Genomic DNA, 22,116 nt, shown 5'->3' with positions numbered 1-22,116 from the left:
AGATTGTACGACTAAGAGGGTCGTATTGAGAACTAAGGAAGATAATGAGGTGTTCATGACAGGAGAATGCCAGAATTATTTGGCTAACATGATCTCTGCACTAGTGGCTGAAAAATTGGTTCGTCAGGGATGTGAGGCGTACTTGGCCTTTATAAGTGTCCCAGATTCTAGAGATTCTACAATTAAGGATATCAGAATGGTAAAGAACTTTCTAGAAATCTTTCTTGAGGAGCTACCGGGTTTACCTCCGGATCGTGAAGTGGAGTTTGGGATAGAGCTCCTTCCTAGTACAGCTCTGATGTCTATCGCTCCCTACCGAATGGCACCAAAAGAGCTTACGGAGCTTAAGGCTCAAATTCAGGAATTATTGGATCATGGGTTCATCTGCCCTAGTGTGTCTCCGTAGGGAGCACTAGTACTGTTTGTAAAGAAGAATGATAGATCCATGTGGATGTGTATCGACTACCCTCATCTGAACAAGCTGACCATTAAGAACAAGTATCCACTTCCAAGGATTGATGATCTGTTCGACCAATTCTGAGGAGCTTCTGTATTCTCCAAGATTGACTTGCATTTTGGGTATCATCAGTTGACGGTTAAGGAGGCTGATGTGTATAAGACGGTATTTAGGACTCGTTATGGACACTACGAGTTCCTAGTGATGCCATTTGGACTGACTAATGCACCGACAGCTTTTATGGATTTGATGAACCGATTATTTCTGCCTTATCTGAATCGGTTTGTTGTGATGTTTATCGATGATATACTGGTTTATTCGAGGACTGAGGATGAGCATGACGAGTATCTTAGGGTTTTTCTTCAAACCTTAAGGGAGAAGCAGCTCTATGCTAAGTTTAGCAAGTACGAGTTCTGGTTACGTGAAGTAACATTTTTGGGTCATATGGTGTCTACTGAGGGGATTCAAGTTGATCCTTGAAAGGTTGAGGCTGTACTAGATTGGAAGCAGTATAAGAATGTGTCTGAGATCTGCAGCTTTCTAGGGCTGGTAGGCTATTACCGACGGTTTGTGGAAGGTTTCTCACTGATTGCAGCACCCTTAACTAAGCCTGTTATGTAAGGGTATACCGTTTGTCTGGACTGATGTGTAGCAAAAGAGCTTTGAGAAGCTCAAGACTATACTAATTGAGGCTCCTGTTCTGATATAGCCTGAACCTGGAAAGGAGTTCACAGTTTATAGTGATGCGTCACATGTCAATTTGGGATGTGTGTTGATGTAGGATGGTAAGATGGTAGCATATGCGTCTCATTAGCTTAAGACACATGAGACGAATTATTCGACGTATGACTTGGAATTGGCCCCTGTGATGTTTGCACTGAAAATCTGGAGGCATTACTTGTATGGTGAGAAGTGTATCATCTACATTGATCACAAGAGCTTCAAGTACCTCTTTACTCAGAAAGGGCTAAATATTAGACAGTGTAGATGGATTGAGCTGCTTAAGGACTACAACTGTACCATTGAGTACCATCCTGGCAAGGCCAATGTGGTGGCCGATGCACTAAGCCGTAGAGTTATGACCGGTTTGAGGGCAATGTTTGCTCGCCTAAGCTTATTTGATGATAGTAGCTTATTAGTCAAGCTTAAGGTTAAGCCGACATGGATTGAGCAGATTAAGGGTAAGCAGTTGGAGAATGAGTCTTTAGGTCTTCGATTCCGGCAGATTGAGAGTGGTAGCACTACGAATTTTGGACTGAATAGTGATGGGGTACTCTATTTCCGTGGACAGATCTGTGTTCTGAATAATACTGATTTGAGATAGTCTATACTGAGAGAGGCGCATAGTAGCCCTTATGTTATACATCCTGGCAGATATAAGATGTACCAAAATCTCTGTGACTTATATTGGTGGCCAGGATTGAAACAACAGGTCACTGATTTTGTGGCTAGATGTCTAACTTGCCAGCAGGTTAAGGCTAAGCATCAGTTACCTTCAGGTTTGCTGCAGCCAGTTAGGATTCCTCTATGGAAAGGGGAGCGACTGACTATGGACGTTGTTAGTGGGTTTCCCCTAACACCCACTAAGAAGGATTCAGTGTGGGTCATCGTGGATCAATTGACCAAGTCCGCCCACTTCATAAGATACTGGTTTCGATCATCTCTGATAGGGATCCTAGTTTCATTTCTCATTTTTGGAGAAATTTGCATGAAGCTCTAGGTTCAAGGTTGGATTTCAGTACTGTGTTCCATCCTCAGACCGATGGTCAGTCTGAGAGGGTGATTCAAATACTGGAGGATATGTTGAGGAGCTGTTTTATTAATTTTTGAGGCAGTTGGAAGGACTATTTGTCATTAGCGGAGTTTACCTACAATAATAGCTTCTAGCCTAGCATCCAAATGGCACCTTACGAGGCACTGTATAGTCGTAAGTGTTGCATTCCTTTATGTTGGACTGCGTTGGGCGAGCGACGTGTTCTGGGTCCTGAGTTGGTTTCTGAGACAAATGATAAGGTTAAATTGATTCGAGATCATTTAAAAGCATATTTTAGCAGGCAAAAATCTTATACGGTTCTGAAGAGACGCGAGATTGAGTATTCTGTAGGGACTTCGTATTTCTCAAGATCTTGCCATGGAAGAAGGTTTTGCGATTTGTTCGTAAGGGCAAGTTGAGCCCTAGGTTTATTGGGCCTTACCAAATTTTGAAGCTAGTGGGACCGGTCGCTTATCAGTTGGAGCTACCTCCAGAGCTAGACCGTATTCATGATGTGTTTCACGTCTCGATATTGAGGCGTTACCGCTCTAATCTTACTCATATTGTCCATGTTGAGGAGATCGAGGTTAGGCTAGACTTGACCTTTGAGGAGGAGCCGGTTGAGATTCTAGATCGTGACATAAAGGTTCTGAGGAGGAAGCCTATCTTTTTGGTGAAGGTTCTATGGTGTATTCATAGCACTGAAGAGGCCATGTGGGAACTTAAGGATGCGGTGTGTCAGTAGTATCCTCATCTATTCTGATCAGGTAAATTTCGAGGACAAAATTTTCTTTTAGGGGGTAGAGTTGTAACGCCCCAAAATTTAAATGTTTGTTTTTACGAAAGTGGGACACAACTATCTGTTTACTTCAATGGTTAAGTGTTCTGGGTATGTGTGGGAGTTCCTAAGCTCAAGCCATAACTTAGGCAAATTTTGCTATTTTTTATGAACAAAGCCCTATCTCTGGTTAGTAGGCTTTTAAGTAAAAGTCAGTAAAATCATATAAGAATAGGCTTGCTGGATAAGTGGATAAGTAGAGTGTTAGTGTGATGGAGGTCCTGTGTTCGAATCCCTGGAAAGGCAATATTTTTGCTCTAGACGTGTGGCATAGTAGAGTTTGATTGAAATTGAAATACTGGAGTGTTTGAGTTGTGGTGTAGTGGGTAGTTGAGAGTATCAAATCAGTTTTGATTCATTTCCCAAATTTTCCCCATCTAACTTTTTTTCCGTATTACTCTCCCTCTCCACTTTTTTTTCCCTTCCCTTTTCTTTTTCTGTTCTTTCATTCTCGCTTGCCACCGCCCATTCCATTCCTTTGCTAAATTTTTCTTGTTTTGACCTCCTATTTACTTCCAAATTTTCGTGGATCGTTATTCAGCTTTTGGGCTTATTATTGGAGTTAATTAAGGAACGATAAATTGAGCCCAAGTGACGAATTAAGTGCGAGGATTACTCGTTTCACTCGAAGGTTCTGAAGGCTTAGGAGTGCTTACACATCGAAAACATTACAGGTGTGTACCCGAAACACAGAAAATGGGGTTCGACGAAAAGCCAAAAAAATGGGTTGTCGACATCACACAAGTGACCACATATGTCAACACGGGTGTGTGATCGACGAGGCCAGGCCATGCGCGCAAGACACGGCCATGTGATGGCCAAGTAGGCCGTGTGCAACACACGGGCTAGACTGTTTTGGGCCGTGTGGACCACACGGGTGTGTGGGTCAACATAGGTAGTCCACACGGACATATGGGATTTTGGGCCAAGCCATGTGATCCACATGGCCAAGGCCAATTTAGGCCGGGTGGGCCACATGGGCGTGTGGGCCCGTACAGGCAGGCCACATAAGTGTGTGAGCCCATTTTTACTGAATTGATTTCTAAGGTTGCACAAGTCGCCCAAGTCGACTGTGAACCTACTGTAGGGTCAGTAAGTACTACTTAGACCCCTAAAAGTGTGAAACTGATTGTATGATATCTGTACTGAGCATGTTAATATTTTGCATGTATTCTGAACTGAATGTGTGTACTAATAATCACATAATAGCATATTATTTATTGTATTTTGCATTGCATTAGGTTGGGTTGATAATATTTGGAGGAAGTGTACTGTAAGGCTCTTAAGCCTAATATTTGGTAGCTCAGGTGCAACTTACCGATTATGTGCCACATTCGGTACTACTTGAAGTGTAGGGATGGGTGGGTATTTTAAATCCTACATGGAATGTAGGGATGGACGGAGATGGTGTGTAGAGGCTGGTTGGGTAGGACTTGATTACTGTATACTATACATCTTAAATTGTTACTGTGATGGGCTAAAGCCCCTATGCATGACTGATACTAATACTGTAATGGGCTAGGGCCCAACTGCCACTGATACTGAAAAGGGCTTAGGCCCAGACTGTATATGATTGTATACTGATTGTTTGTTTTCTGTGGGATTACACACTGAGTTTACATAAACTCACCCCCTCTATTTATTGCGTACAGGTAATCCCCAGACCTAAACGGATCGATGCGGCAAAGGACTGGATGGTGACCACGGTTTTTGGACTTTTGTGTTTTATAGTTTATGATTTATGGTTTTATTTTTGTTGGTTAAGTTTTTTTTTTTGTTGTAATTTGGACTTACGGGCTTTTGTTTTGTTTGGTTTGTATTTTCTTTACTTTATGAGTTCATAACTGCTAGTCGTAGGGAATTTCGATTTTCAAAAGAAACTAATGATTTCTCTAATTCCCACGATTACTTAAACGGTATTTTAAAAGCTTCCGTAATGAGTTATGTTTGAAACAATCGATTAAATGAGTAAAATGATTTTGGAACTAATAAGAGGTAAAGGATGGTAATTAAATAGAAATGGGTTTATTGTAACAACAAAATTTTTCAAATACCCTATAATGTTACATCGCCAGATTCGGCTATAACGTCTAGGCCGGGTTTGGGGTGTTACATTTGTTAATTATACATTAGTCTTAATTAATTAAGCATAAAGACACATAAATCTTCATCCACTATGAACCAATTAATAATGGTCAGTTTAGTCCTTTGAATAATTTCTATTTAAGTCCCTAAGTCTTTGGCCAATTAAAAATCTATAGCAATTGGACTTTTACAATTTAGTCCTTGTACATTAATTAAGCAATTAATAGGCAAAATTGAAGGACCAAACATTAATAAATTTTATTCTAACTTTGTAAATATTTATATTAAATATTTATGAACCCGATTTACAAAAATAGGGTTCCAAAACCGTCTTTTTCAGTACCACTAAAAATTGGGTTGTTACAAGTATTTTCTCAAACCTTTATCTTTTATATTTTATGTCTACAATGTGTTTGTTAAAATGCTTGTGTGAGATTTAAGTTTCATCATATGCTAAATCGTTTTATTGGTTGATTGATGAGTGGGTTACTTAACTAAGTTATTAGTTATGATTTGATTATTTGATTGTTCAATTGTGTTGAATCACATATTACACTAGAATTGACGCATCTAGTGGAACATTTAGATAGATGAGACCGGATGAGACTCTATCATGTAGGACTTTGATACAGTTATGCCAAATAATGAGACCAAGAGAAGATCTATATGCCTAATTGAGACTAAAAGGAGAGATTGGGTGGTATCTTTTACTTTAGGATGAGACCAAGAGGAGATTCCTAGCTAAAAGTGGCAAAATATATAATCAACATAGGTTCTTTTACCTTATTTAGTAATTAATGAATCATTCAACCATCATTTCGATCCATTTGAATTGTTTCTAGTGAAAAGGAATAAAGTTAGTTTGATATTTTTATTTGTTAATTTAGAATTTAGTTCTTAATATACTTTTATATTTGGTTTGCACTAATAATTTCCAACTCAATTAGATTTGTAATTGTTAGCTTATAATTAATTTGAAAAACACATTTACCAATTTGACAATCCCTTTGGTTCGATCCTTGGAATACTTCATGTTTTCTATTGTAACAGATATAAATATTACAACAAACTTGTCACACTTGTAGTAGAAGTTGCCTTTTAATTATCGATATTTTGTGCTTATTTCTCTGCACAGTGTTCATACACTATGGCGAGTAGTCATAAACCACCTACAGAAGCATGATAGGTAGCTTTTTGCACCTCACTTCAATCTTTCCATATTTAAGCTTTAGTGTTGGTGTTTGTACAAGATATAAAGCTATTCCAAGATAATCACATATTAAGGCTATTAAACAGATCATCAAGTTTGTCTATGGTACTCCTGAACCTAGTGTTTGGTTTACTAAAGACAACTGGATGATAAAAAAAACACTTATAGAGGTTGTTACTACTTGGGAGATAACTTGGTTTCATGGTACAATAAGAAACAAGGGTCAAATTCATTATTTAAAGCAGAGGAAAAGTATATTGCAATAAGTAGTTGTGCTCAATTACTATGGATAGGAAAATGATAGAAGATTTTGGAATTGCATGCTCTACTGCCACAAAATATTATGACAACACAAGTCCATAAATATATCAAAGAATCTTGTGCAGCATTCCAGGAAAAAGCACATCGCTATACGACACCATTTTATCAAAGAATTGGTGAAAAGTTGGTAAATTGATATAAAGTATGTGATAACATAGAATCAACTAGTTGATTAATTTATTAAGGCCTTTGATGCTAACAGGTTTGAGAGCTTGAGAAGCTTAGTTGGTGTCTTTCTAGCATGAAGAAATGTTTGACTAAGGTGGCATCCAAATAACAATACCATATGTCGTATTGAAGATATTTTTATTGATTTTTAATGTCAATTTTCTATTTTGGAGGGAATATTTTCCATATTTTTACCTTATTTTTTTGTGGGAAATAATTTGGAGATTTTCTCTCTCCATATTTTTGGGAATGACATGCATTGATGGGATTGTATGCACTTCTTTCCATCTTTAAAAGTGTTTCATTCCCCACTTTTTCCTTTCAACAATATTCAAAAAATTTGTTCTAAGTATTATTGGTGATCAAGTTGTTGATTTCAAAGAAAGAATCATCTTCTCAAAAGCCCTAATTGATTTTTTCAAGATGGCCCATACCAAGATGACAACATTAGAAGAGTATAAAAAATTCAAAGAGAACAGCAACAATCTATTGTTGGTGAATCAAGTTGTCAATCTTAGGTCGTAGTTGAAACCAGTCAAGGAGTGCCCACTCCCTCAAGCCCTATATAGACACCAAATCCTCAACAACAAGTATCACCTATAATCGAACCAGTTCATGTTCCACAAGAACCCCTACTGAAGTTAACCCTATTGTAACACCCTATACTTGACCAGGTCTCTAAGCTCGCATATCAGGATGCCACACCACCGTCCCATGTCATACTCATAGTAAATTGTCACATTATTAAGAAATCATCCTCTTTATCAGTGATCTTATAAATTTTTAGTCAAACATATATCAATAATCATTAGAACATGTAAAACGAACTATAAATAAACTTAAAATAATAATTGAACAAGACAAACATGTCCCAAAAGTGAAGCATAAAGCTAACACTCACATTATTTCCCTTCACATGTCCCGTTGAATGGAGCTTAGCTCACATTCCCTTATCCCTCCAACATGTCTTAAGGCCTTAATGCCCAAAATCATTGTATGTATAAGTAAGTACTCAAAATCTTACGGCATGCCAACTATATCCAATAGTTTCAAGATCACAAGGCCAAAATATCCGAAATCAAACACATATCACTTACTGATTATCGATGCACTACCACTACATATTTGCATCTTTAGCAAAACACTGTCACCAACATTTAACATATACATAACATGTACACATTTACACTTTCACAACAGTTATCATAACCACATATCTCTTGTTATAGCTTCTCATCTCAATTCAGATATTCACAAACACATAAGCACATTGTTCACAAGATAGCATAGGTATGAGAAAGCTTACACATGGAATCTAGAGGAGGGGTTGAGCTACTACTAAATTCCCAAATAACGCATTGAATCATGTCCACAAGAAATTATTCCAAAACACTCACCAATTACGCTTTCGTCAAAAAGACGAAAGCTTAGAATAGCTTTTCCTTGCCTTTATCTCTACTAGTAGAAGGTCCTATCGATTCCAATGCTTCAACAAAGTAAAGCACTCAACAACACAATCAACATTCAGCCAAAGACTTATATCAAATAATCCAAAAACACAAGCTTAATCTAGGTTCTCTTTCGATCGAAACCTTTAAGATAACAAATTTTAAATCTAAATATCTTGGTTTATACTCATTTTTTTCATCTAAAACCAATTCTGTTCATCTTATAATTCACCTACAACTAATTCCCAACCTTTAAACTACACAAAACTACTCAATTCATGGTATGAACTTTTTCAACATGTTTTTGGCTATTTTTCAAAACTTCAAAGTAAGTTTAGAAATCTCTTAATCATGTCAAAACTAATTTAAAAACACTTTACAATTACGTTTTTACTCAAAATCTCAAAATCCACCATTAACGAGCTAATTTTTTGAATTTTATTCAAAACATGCGATTTAAGGGCTAAAAACTTGGTTTTAAAGACTAAATAACATTTAAAACTAATGGGAAGATGAACTGTTACATTAGTTGATGACAAACAGAACATTTGATTAAAAACTCACAAGCTTGACAATGGAGAAATCAATGGTGTTTTTGGGTGTTTTTCTTAACTTCTATTGAGATTTATAACTTAAGAGATGATAGAAATAAAAAGGAATTAGGATTTGGAATTCAAAATCGATTGGGAAAGTTGGGTGAACTATGGATAGCACAAGTATGAGAGAAGAAGTAGACTAACGTGAAAATAAAACTATAAGGGGATTTTTAAGTTGGATTTTAAAATGATGTCTAATTGCCTCTTAAAAACTCATAATTTTGACTCTTTTACAAATCAGTCCAATTTTCAAAATCGAAGGTCATTAAAACTCATTTTCAGAAATTAATTTAATTTTCTAAAAACCATAGTGAAAAACTTATCGGTGTACCATGTCGCAAAATTTCGAGCACTCTAATGCTAAAATCCCTAAAATACCCCTAAAACTCCTAGACCTTATTTTGGGGTGTTGCAATTCTCCCTCTCTAAAAAGAATTTCGTTCTAGAAAATTCACTACTAACATGTCTTGCTTAAGCATAAAATTTTCTATTTCTACTTTTAAACTAACTATCACACTTTCGTTGCACACTCTGATTCCTATTCTCTCTAACTTTCTACTGATTTTCTTAATGATCCTATTCACTACCACGAACTTATTCTATAGTAACTTTACTAATAGTTTCCTTTACTCACTACGAAATTCTTGTCTAAAGAACTCGTAACCATTTGTCTTAATTCACTAGTCTCTGTCAGGATTCTTTACTTATTAGTTATTTTACGAAAGCATAGAACCTAAAACCACCACTATGCTTCTGCTGCCTGCTTTGGCCTAGATGTCATCGAGCACTCCTACTGGAATTTCCAACTTACTAGCTAATGCACTTACAAAAACGAATACATTCACACTCACATTAACATATCTACAAGGCATATCTAATAATCTAGCATACAAACAAATAAATAAACAGTGTGAGTAGCGAGGAAATGATCCAAGTCTCGTTCCTGCAAGAAAAATTTAGGTTTAAGGCAATGTGTTTCCATTCTTACGCCACATGCAATTCAATCAAAACATTTCAAACAATCTCATGCAATTCAAACAAAGTTATATAAACAATTCCAAGAAAACAGAGAAATTTAGGCTCATAAGTTTTGAAACTCCAAACACACAACTATCACCTAGGTCTGAGAGTTATTGAACCTAGGGCTCTGATACCACCAAATGTAACACACTATACCCAGCCAAGTCGCTAAACCTGATACCACCAAATGTAACACACTATACCCAGCTAGGTCGCCAAACCTGAATATCAAGATGCCACACCATCGTCTCATGTCATACTCATAGTAAATTGTCACATTATTAAGAAATCATCCTCTTTATCAGTGATCTTATAAATTTTTAGTCAAACATATATCAGTCATCATTAGAACATGCCAAACATACTTTAAATAAACTTATAGTAATAATTGAACAAGCATTAGGACCACTTAGAAAAATTTCCAAGACAATTATGTAGGTATCGATACTAGAACAAGGGTATTGATATTTTTCTTGCTCGGTATCGATACCATTTGAAAAATTAGTACCAAATCAGTATTCTATTTCTCGACTAAAATTAAAGTCTTAGAAAATATCAATACCTTTGCAAAAGTATTGATAAAATTACACCGAGTATCGATACTCATGATAGGGTATCGATACCAATTTACGATTCTAACTTCCTATACATTTCAAAATCACAGAGGTATCATTTTTATAACATGAATATCGATGTCTCTACTTCAGACCAGAAAAATTAAACATTTTTAAGCAGATATATCATTCCAACTTGTACCAATTCATCATGCTATCATATCATCATCAAATAAACATCAAAACGACTATAATCGAAGTTTCAAACATTGAGAATAAGTCCAAGAAATAATCAATATATCACGATTCAAACCTTTAAATCCTGAGAACAAATAAACCAAGAAAGCATCAAAATATCATGGCAAAATTCATGCAACAATTCTACCACATTGCCTTCATTTCCCCAAAACATAAACGAATTAATAACACCTATTAAATAAAACTAACGTCTTACTTGGATCACCTCTCAGAAACCACACCGCTCACACCGACACTTAACTACTCTGCAAGGGTTTCAAGAAAGGAGTGGGTGAGCTTAACAAGCTCAGTGAATGCTTAGAATAACCACAATGCAAACAATTCATCAAGCATCAACAAAACTACCATATAGCATATCCTAAAAGTTCCAACTCTAGTGTCATATTATACTTACTCGTGCATTATTACTAGTTCTTTTACATGATAAACATATTCACTTTTGAGCATATATCACCTTACACATATAATCACATAACATTTAAGCATATATCACAATACCCATATAGTTACATAATGTTCAAGCACATGCCACAATACTCATATGATCACATAACATTCAAGCATATATCGCAATACTCATATAAACACATAACATTCAAGCATATGTCACAATATTTAAAAACATGTTATAGATAAATTGCATAATTGTCACATTTCATATAAACGCATATCACAATACACACATATTAATAATTTAAGATAATTTGGAACTTGAGCTATGAAACATAAAAGTGAGCTCTATCATCACTCATCGGATAAACGGATCTCCAACACACCACATAGACTCATAGAGTCAAACATGTCTTAAAACTAAAGCATAAAGCTAACACTCACCTTATTTACCTTCACATGTCCCGTTGAATGAAGCTTAACTCACATTCCCTTATCCCTCCAACATGTCCCAAGGCCTCAATGCCCAAAATCATTGTATGTATAGGTAAGTACTCAAAATCCTACGGCATGCCAACTATATCCAACAGTTTCAAGATTACAGGGCCAAAATATCTGAAATCAAACACATATCACTTACAGATTATCCATGTACTATCACTGCATATTTGCATCTTTAGCAAAACACTGTCACCAACATTTAACATATACACAAATGTACACATTTGCACTTTCACAACAGTTATCATAACCATATATCACATGTTATACCATCTCATCTCAATTCACATATTCACAAACACATAAGCACATTGTTCACAAGATAGCATAGGTATGAGAAAGCTTACACTCGAAATTTAGAGTAGGGGTTTGGGCTACTACTAAATTCCCAAATAACACATCGAATCATGTCCACAAGTAGTTATTCCAAACACTCACCACTTACGCTTTAGTCAAAAAGTCGAAAGCTCGGACTAGCTTTTCCTTGCCTTTATATCTACTCGTAAAAGGTCCTATCGATTCTAATGCTTCAACAAAGTAAAGCACTCAACAACACAATCAACATTCAGCCAAAGACTTATATCAAATAATCCAAAAACACAAGCTTAATCTAGGTTCTCTTTCGACCGAAACCTTTAATATAACAAACTTTAAATCTAAATATCTTGGTCTATACTCATTTTTTTCATCTAAAACCAATTCTATTCATCTTATAATTCACCTACAACTAATTCCCAGCCTTTAAACTACACAAAACTACTCAATTCATGGTATGAACTTTTTCGACATGTTTTTGGCTATTTTTCAAAACTTCAAAGTAAGTTTAGAAATCTCTTAATCATGTCAAAACTAATTTAAAAACACTTTGAAATTACGTTTTTACTCAAAGTCTCAAAATCCACCATTAACGACCTAATTTTTCGACTTTTATTCAAAACATGTGATTTAAGGGCTAAAAACTTGGTTTTAAAGACTAAATAACATTTAAAACTAATGGGAAGATGAACTGTTACATTAGTTGATGACAAACCGAACATTTGATTAAAAACTCAAAAAACTCACAAGCTTGATAATGGAGAAATCAATGGTGTTTTTGGGTGTTTTTTTTTAACTTCTATTGAGATTTATAACTTAAGAGATGATAGAAATAAGAAGGAATTAGGATTTGGAATTCAAAATTGATTAGGAGAGTTGGGAGAACTATGGACAGCATAAGTATGAGATGAGAAGTAGACTAACGTGAAAATAAAATTATAAATGGGGATTTTTAGGTTGGATTTTAAAATAAGGTCTAATTGCCTATTAAAAACTCACAATTTTGACTATTTTGAAAATCAGTCCAATTTTCAAAATTGAAGGTTGTTGAAACTCATTTTCAAAAATTTATTTAATTTTCTAAAAATCATAGTAAAAAACATTACCGATATATCATGTCACAAAATTTTAAGCGCTCTAAGGCTAAAATCCCTAAAATACCCCAAAAACTCTTAGGCCCCTTTTTTTGCGGTGTTACACCTATCTCCATCGAGATTAACATTTTAGAAACTCCTGAAAACCCTATTGCTATCAACAATCCAGAAACTTTGGTCACAAAGTCATCAGTTGAAACCCTTGTATCTTCCTTTCTAATCTTTTCATTTACCCAAGATCAAAGGATTGATGCCATTATTCAAGCTTTGACAAACCAAAATATAGAAACCAATCCCACAAATCCAACTTTTGTGCCTTATCCTACCTCTAAGCCCTCTTCAAACTCAACAAGCACCATCATAATTGATGAGTTTACAACCAATATTTTCAAACTTGATTTAGAATAGATAGAGGAAGAAGCTCTAGAGAAAGAAACAATAGAGGTTTTAAAAGAGAAAACCTCTGTAATAAGTTATATGTGATAAGGGGAGTGCCCACTACTTCTGTCACTACCCAACCAATGAGGATTAGGGCAAAATCTATGGTTACCAAAGAGACTGAAACCATTACAAGATCCAACAAAGAGAAGGGAAAAACCCCTATTGTAGCCAAACTAAGCAGAAAAAGAAAATTGTTGAAGTTTAGCTCTTCTGATTCAAGATCTAACTCATCCTCATTAGATAATGTTTCCCCTCTATGCTATGTTTTAGCCCAAAATAAAGCATCCTAATATTCCTAATACTACTGCTCAAAGGGACAAGAGGATGAAATAACCAAGAGCGCCCAAGATCTTGTTTAATGCAGCTGAGGCTGCAAGAAAGCAAGAAAAAAAGATTTGAACATAAAAAGTAAAAGTTTTATAGGATCCGACTGCTCTAAGATATTTTCCAAGTTGATTCTTAATGAAATCATAAATGATCAAAATATTAATGAGAATTCCTATGTTGATCATAGTATCGATCAACTTTGGCAAAATACAGGTGTGTTTGGGTCACTATGGTATGTTCAATCTTATGTCAAAAAGGTGGTTCATGAATTCTATGCCAACTTGAATCGAGGTATTGTAATAGAAACTAGTGATTACTATTACAAGGTCTTTATTTATAGAGGTTGGTATAAGTTTGGCCCAAAACAGAACAAAAAGGTGTTGAATTACCCACTACCTACAATCTTGAGCTTGAAGATCCTTAGACAATACAGCTATTGCATTGACCAATCGTCTCCATACTTGGCCTAAGAAAGGTACTCTACAACCCTTTTTTTTAAGTCATGATTATGCTGCTTTATATGTTATAGCTACTCGTAATTAACTATCAAATAACCAAATAGTTATTGTGACAAAGAGAATTGTTGTCCTACTTTGGAAGGTAATGGATATGATTTAGTTTGATCTAGGACAAATCATACTTGGTGAGATTACCAAATATGCTAAAAAGTTGTATACAAAGTATTTATTGCCCTACCCATCCTTGATCTTTAGAGTCCTCACCTCCAAACTTCAAATCTTACTAGTGCCACTGGGTTCTTTAAGAAACCTACACCATAACTAAGGTTTTCCCACAAATGGTTAAAGGGGAAACATGTTTTTAACGAACCTAAAGAAATTGCAGACCCCTAGTCTAAAAATCCTAAAGAAGTAGATACTAGTGATCAGGGATTGCCCACTATTGTAGGCACCAATTCCATTTACAAAGGCATGAGGCTAGAACTATTACAGACCTACGAGCCTCAACATGATTTTATCAAAGTCATTGTGACTGGTTGAAGGTTGAAGCCAAAGTAGTTAAAAAGATCGTTGATCGAGAAAAAGCCTTGCTCATTGATATTCTAGCCTATTTGACGAGTAGCTTGGAATTTCTTTTTCAAACAAAAAGAAGGAGAAGAATGCAAGATTGAGGGGGAGTTGGAATTGTAGCGAAGAATGTATTGCTAGTGTTGTTGTTGTGATGATGCTGGATATTTTTTTTTGTTGATATTAAGAGGGAGATTTTTGGACTTTTTACAAGAACTTTTTACAAGCTTTTATTTTTTGGATGTTTATACTCTATTTTTTCTGTTGATACTCTATTACCTACTACATTTATTTTGATGAAAAACTAAGGTTGAATTTGTTATGAGTTTCTTTTACATCGATGCATTATTTCATTACTTACTTAGCTTGCTTATTATAATTACTGTTGATTAGTTATTGATTCAAATATACCCTAGCATTGATGATTAATTGCTTAATTATTTTCTAAGTTCAAGTTGGGTGAAGTTAATGGGAATATGCTAATGGGGAGCTAATGTTGATTGATGGTTCAAGTTTCCTAAATTGTGTATGCTTTGTTCAACAAATTGACAAAGTGAGAGATTGTTGAAAAATATGAAACTGAGAATTTGGTGCCAAAAGAAGTGCCCACTCTTTGGCCACCAAAACTATGAGAAGATAGTTTCCATATTTGAAGTGCTGGCAATATATTAACAACTTATATGAGTTGTGTTAAGTTTATGGATGATATCTAGCCCATTATGGAAGATCATATCACTTGGGGAATCATATATTGAAGATTGGATTGAATCGAATTACCTAAGTCAATCCCTTGGATCATGGATATTGGATTGGATTGAAACTCTATTTTTTGAGTTGCCAAAAGTTCATATTTACCTTTATTGTTATTATTATAATGTATTTAACTTATCTTATTATTGTATTAGTGAGATTGAGATAGATCTTCATATGTAAGCAAGTCTTGAAATAAGTCTATATAATTGAAAGACTTGTATAGGTGAATGTATTGAGAGAATTAAGCACTTAATCTATCATTGTGAGGAATCTTATTATATGAGTGCATTTTGACAGTAAAACCTTTGTGTTGTGATTTTTCTTGCTAAATTTCTAAATGGGTGAATTTAACGGCGAGAGTATCGAGTCCTCAAGGTATAAAGGTGAGGGAAATTGTCACGAGGTGTTCTAGATTAGTCACTTGTTGTTTTTGTTGAAGAGGGTATATATTTCTCACCGAGCTACGCGCCGCAAATGTAGGAAAATTGAATTACGTAAACAATGTTTGTTGTTTTCCATATTTGGTGTTGAAGGAGTAGTCACTTCCTTGGCACCACTTCACTGGTGTAGTTTGATTCTTAGCAACTGTTTTGTGCTTTCATCATTTATCTTGCTCACACTCGACTAGACATAGCATATTTTGTAAGTGTTATAAGTCAATTCATGCATAATCCTAAGAGAATATATCTTCAAGTTGTTTATCATGTGTTGTATTACCTAAAAGCTAATTCTAGAAAAGTAATATTGTTCAAGAGAAATTTTGAACTTATCCTTAAAGCTTATATCGACAGAAATTATGTTGGGTCTCCTATAGATTGAAAGTTTACCTTAGGTTACTGTATGTTTCTTGGTGGCAAATTAGTGATATGGTTGAGTGAGAAACATAACTTTATAGCTAGATCAATATGGAAGTTGGGTTTAGAGTAATGGCACAAGGTATTTATGAGTTTTATGACCAAGATTATATTAAAAGATTTGAAGGACAAATGGAGTGGACCAATAATGTTATACTATGACAATATCAACCATTAGTATTGAACATAGCCTTGTCCGACATGATCGGACTGGGCATATTGAGGTAAGAAAGACATTTTGTCAAGAAGAAGCTAAAGAGCTAGCTTATTTGTACTCCATATGTTTCTTCGAAGGGGCAAATTGTAGATGTCTTTACAAAAGGGCTCGGCAGCAACAATTTCCATGGAATCATCACCAATTTGGGAATGGAAGATACCTATTCACTAGAATAAGGTGGAGTGTGGAAAATACTTATCTTTCTATTTATTGTATATATCTTGTAAACATCTTGTTTCTAAAATTTAAGGATTAAATCATTGATTTTTTGGTAGATTTTATTTCTTTCCTTCGCTAAAATAGATGTGTAACTAACAAAATATACAAGACAATATTTCAATTTTACAATAATGATGATTGAGAGACAATTTGGCTATTGTAGAATAAAGGTTGGTTTTCATGAAATTGGAATGACCCTAGTAAGAAGAAAAAGAAGAAATATCTTTAATGGTTTTCAAAATTTACATGTTGTAGCGTGTTATTAGTTGGTTTAATTTTTTTTAACGAAAATTGTTAAAGGGACTAATTTGAGTGGCAGAATGAAAGTAAAGGGAACAAAGTGATTGAAAAAAATATTAAAAGGTGTAAAGTGAGATTTTTACTATAGTAGAAGGGTCAAAAATGGTTTTAAGCCAAATATAAATTAAATTATTAACAAGTGTTCAGTATAATCGTAAGTAATAAAAAAAAATATAAATCTTGAATATAAATAATAAAATGAAAATGAAAAATACCAAATATATATAAAAATAAGTTAAAACGGTTGAAGATAAAATATTTCAAAAAAGAATTCTTATTTCCAGAACCAGTAATAAAGGGTTATAACGGCTAAATCCAGCAAAAATGAAATAAAATCCAAATACTAAAAAAGAAAAAGGTACTTGCAGTGTAGCCTTGGCATTTGTGCTTTGTTTTGTATTTAAGATACTATCTATTATTTCCTGCATGCAACTGCCTTACCATGTTGCAGATGATATCTTAGCCGTTCATCTACTGTCAATTTTTATTACATGTTTTTATGTCCCTTGTTTTGTTTTTCTTCTAGCTTTACCCTCACTCTTCTTTACTTTATTTTCACATTTATTTCTAATAATTTTATTAGCTCTTCTCTCTCTCTTTCTCTTATTTTCTTACAACATTGCCCCACTTTCTTTCCAGTTGTTTCCATTTTCCTCAGTTCACTCTTTTTCTCCATCGTTGTCTCTTCTCTTCAACTCTGGGTTTTGTTTGTTTCCCCAGAAAATTCTGAGATGGCTTGGCTTCTTATTCTTGTTCTTGTTTTCGCCGTTTCTCAAGCAACAGCTGATGAAGGTAAAAGCTTTTATCTGTCTCATATCTCTCCTCAATCTTTGTTTTAGACTTCATTTGAAGGGATTTTGTTTTCTGGGATTTCTTTTCTTTCCTTTACTTCTTCTGAGTCATTTATTACTTGAAATGTGATGAACATGAACTGTTGCTGAAGTAACTTGGAAATAGTGTTTGATAAAGAGTTTGATGAACATGAGCATGTTCTAGAAACAGTGTTTTGACTGTAATGAAGTTCTTTTAAATTTTTATTTAGATTGGGGGGATTTAGCAGATTTAAAGCATTAAATTGGGGAATAAGCAAGGACAAAAGGGCGGTTGGGAGGTGTTAAAAGAGAGAAAAAAATATTAATATGTATGACATATATACATATATGTGGCCTACATGTCAGATAATGAAAACATAACTGATAACTCTGCAGAGAAGGAAGGTACATAATCGGATATAAAGGGGATACTTATTTTATTGCGGGCCATGGATTTTTCTGTGTATAATGTGCAAGCCAGCTTTCATGCTGGGGTGGGGGATTTAAGGGATAGTTTCCCCTCACTTTGTTCATATTTTCCCACTACTATTGCCTTCTTTTGTTGAATTTAGATAAAAAAAGGAAAATGATAACCCAAAACCCAAGGTAGAAAAAAAATCCCAGTTTGGAGTTTCTTTATGTTTAGATTGCTATGATATATATTTTATATATTTGTTTTTGTCTTAGACTTTATGTTCGATAGCTACATTCAACTCCGACTAAATCCAGAGACCCTAATCGAAGGGTAAAGCATGTTCAGTGAAAACCTCGTCATTGAACTCCTTAGCCCTTGACATAACAAGCATTGCGATATATATTTTATATTTAAACACTAATTTAATGTAAAATAAATATTAGATATAGTTTATAGATCCTTAATAAAAAGATTCTTTTGGATTAATTGGACTTAATACTAAGATGGTTTTTAATATATAAAACAAAGAGGTTAAATATAGATTTTTTATTGGTTAAACTGGATTTTAACTGATTCAACTATCATCCAGCAGCTAAGGTCCTTGAGGTCATTTCATTGGCTGATTTTAGTCCTTTATTGTGTTTTCTTTTAAGAAAAAAAATTCTTGGGCAGTGACATAACCATTGTCTTGGAAATGAAAAAATGGTCAAAAGATTACTGGACCTAGGTAATATTGCCTAGATATTAGAAAATGTTGTTGGCAGTGGAATAGGGAACATGCCATGCTCCATTATTATATACATATATTTTGTCTTAATCCTTTTGATGTAGTTAACATGCACCCATGTCTCTATAATTTTTAAGTGAAATATTCACATGGAGAAGTTTCTGTGTCGGAACTCTATTTTAGTACTGTCTTGTTATACAGTTTATTCGGTAGCAGTTATGTGAATCGACTTTTTATTTTTCGTAAAGTATGTACGTTTTAGATGAGTATGCGAATATATACTCTAAAACCCCTTTAAATGCTTAAAGAAACTTATATATGACACACATTCATATCCCAGATGGCTGGTCCTTGATGTAATATTGCAAAATGTGTTGTTTTAATTGTTTTTGTCTAATGTTGTTGTTGCAGAACCATATATTGGAGTGAATATAGGGACAGATCTATCAATCATGCCCCACCCAACTCAAGTGGTTGCTCTTCTTAAAGCTCAGCAAATCCGACACATTAGACTGTACGATGCAGACCGAGGCATGCTAGTTGCTCTTGCAAATTCTGGCATTCGAGTTATGGTTTCCATCCCCAATGAGCAACTTCTCGGCATTGGCCAATCGAATTCCACTGCAGCTAATTGGGTCTCTCGGAACATCGTTGCACATTATCCAGCAACCAACATCACGGCAATTTGTGTTGGTTCCGAGGTTTTGACTACTCTTCCTAATGCAGCACGGATCCTTGTCAATGCCATGAAGTTCGTTCACTCGGCCCTTGTGGCATCGAATTTAGACAACCAAATCAAAGTTTCATCACCTCTTGCTTCGTCCATAATCCTTGATTCTTTCCCACCTTCCCAAGCCTTCTTCAATCGCTCGTGGAATCCGGTTTTGGTCCCTATGCTTAATTTCTTGCAGTCAACAGGGTCGTATCTCATGCTTAACATATACCCTTACTATGACTATATGCAATCAAATGGTGTGATTCCACTAGACTATGCACTTTTCAAGCCTCTCTCTCCGACTAAGGAAGCTGTGGATGCTAACACACTTGTCCACTACTCCAATGTCTTCGATGCAATGGTTGATGCTACATATTTTGCCATGGCTTTTCTTAATTTCACTAACATTCCTGTTATAGTGACTGAAACTGGCTGGCCATCGAAAGGTGATTCCAACGAACCAGATGCAACAATGGAGAACGCCAATACTTATAACAGCAACTTGATCCGCCATGTGATGAACAAAACAGGAACTCCTAAGCGCCCAGGAATTGCTGTCAGTACTTACATCTATGAGCTCTATAATGAGGACTTGAAACCAGGGCCAATCTCTGAGAAGAATTGGGGATTGTTCGATGCAAATGGTGACCCTATTTATATACTACGTTTGACTGATTCTGGGTCATTGTTAGCAAACGATACCACAAACCAAACTTATTGCACTGCAAAGGAAGGGGCTGATCCGAAGATGTTGCAGGCTGCTTTAGATTGGGCGTGTGGACCTGGAAAAGTTGATTGTTCATCATTGTTGCAAGGAAAACCTTGTTATGAGCCAGATAATGTGATTGCACATGCAACTTATGCATTCGACACTTACTATCACAGAATGGGGAAGACTTCGGACGCATGTGACTTCAATGGGGTTGCAGATATTACGACAACAGATCCCAGTAAGATGAATCAATCCCATGCGTCGCATGCATAGATACTAACATATCGAAAAGCTTGTGTTTTACTTCATTAATGCTTACAATAGAAAGAAACTAACCAGTTTGCTCTTTTTTCACAGGTCATGGATCTTGTATTTTTCCAGGAAGGTAAAAACTAAAAACATTTTACCCCTTAGGCTTAGAGCTTTAACTTGTTACATATAAAATGAACATGTTAATAACTTATCCTTCTCATATGCAGCCTCGGCAGGAATGGGACCATGGTAAATATAACAGCACCATCGATGAATTCAACAAGTTCGGATTCACCGGGTCGGAACATTTACGGCAGAGGAGGATTTGGTAGTATGTTATTGGTAATCAAAGTTATGGTGTGGAGCTTAATATTGTTGGAGGGTGGTGGAATGTTTCAGCAATTTGAATTGAGAAAATTTTGAGAGTAGGGAAGGTGGAGGGGGTGAATGGATTTTGGAAATGGGTGAAAGTGGTCTATTCGATTTTGTACAAAAGGTAAGATGGAGTCGAAGTCTTTGCTAAGAACTTCATTTAAAATCCTTATTCTTTTAAGATTGAATTTGCCATTTGCTGCCAAGCTCTTTTGCATGTGTATGAAATGTTATTTGTTGCAATGCCTGTCAAAAGTAAAAGTGGAGCAGTCGAAGGGGGGCCCTGACTTGAACCATTTAAAATGAAACATCATTCATCAAGGTTGTGTGGGAATTTCATAAGGATTATTTGGGAAGTAATGATACTGTATTGCGTCTGTTATAATTGGATGTGTGGGTTCGCTCTGGGTATTTTGTGTAATACTGATCTACACAAGGCTTTTCGTGAGTTTTTTTTTTCTTGAAAAAGATAAATGAGGGAGGATGGTGTGGATTAATACTCAAATTTGAGGAAGATTATGAAAGTGTTCATTAAAAAAACTGTCTTCAAGGATGAATGTACTTTTTAATTACCGGTTTGTTAATCATCTATTTAATTTTTCTTTTTTTTTTAACCCTTAAATTTATATTTTTTTTGTTAAAACATTCGAAAATGAATGAAAATGTTAATTAATTGCTGATGTGTATGCTACATCAACAATTAATTAATTTTTAAAAAATTAAAATATTAAAAATATATTTTTTAAAATATTGTTTTGAATTTTTTAAAATTTAAAAAAATTAATTAATTGTTAAAGTGATCACCTTATCAAAGTTAACAAACATTTAACTGTTTTTCATCCATTTTGAACGATTTGAAAAATAACACAAATTAAAAGATTAAAAGAGACGAAAAATTAAATGAAATGTTAAAATAAATTTTCTTTTATAAAATTGAAAAGTCAAATTCATGATGCCCTAAAATTTT

General features: G+C 34.9%; 1 protein-coding gene across 1 annotated transcript; it reads left to right on the top strand.

Annotated features, from left to right (window-relative positions):
• Positions 1-17,515: 17,515 nt before the first annotated feature.
• On the top strand, positions 17,516-21,570 carry LOC107952784 (glucan endo-1,3-beta-glucosidase 2). Its single transcript, XM_016887960.2, has 4 exons — positions 17,516-17,936; positions 19,510-20,763; positions 20,883-20,910; positions 21,005-21,570. Exons 1-4 carry the CDS (start codon positions 17,636-17,638, stop codon positions 21,198-21,200), a joined length of 1,779 nt encoding a protein of 592 aa, XP_016743449.1. The 5' UTR covers positions 17,516-17,635; the 3' UTR covers positions 21,201-21,570.
• The last annotated feature ends 546 nt before the right edge of the window (positions 21,571-22,116 follow it).

The sequence above is a fragment of the Gossypium hirsutum genome, chromosome A07 (assembly GCF_007990345.1).
Source record: "Gossypium hirsutum isolate 1008001.06 chromosome A07, Gossypium_hirsutum_v2.1, whole genome shotgun sequence".
NCBI lineage: Eukaryota > Viridiplantae > Streptophyta > Magnoliopsida > Malvales > Malvaceae > Gossypium > Gossypium hirsutum.
The sequence above is the reverse complement of the archived record's forward strand: the minus strand, read 5'-3'. Positions and strand labels throughout refer to the sequence as shown.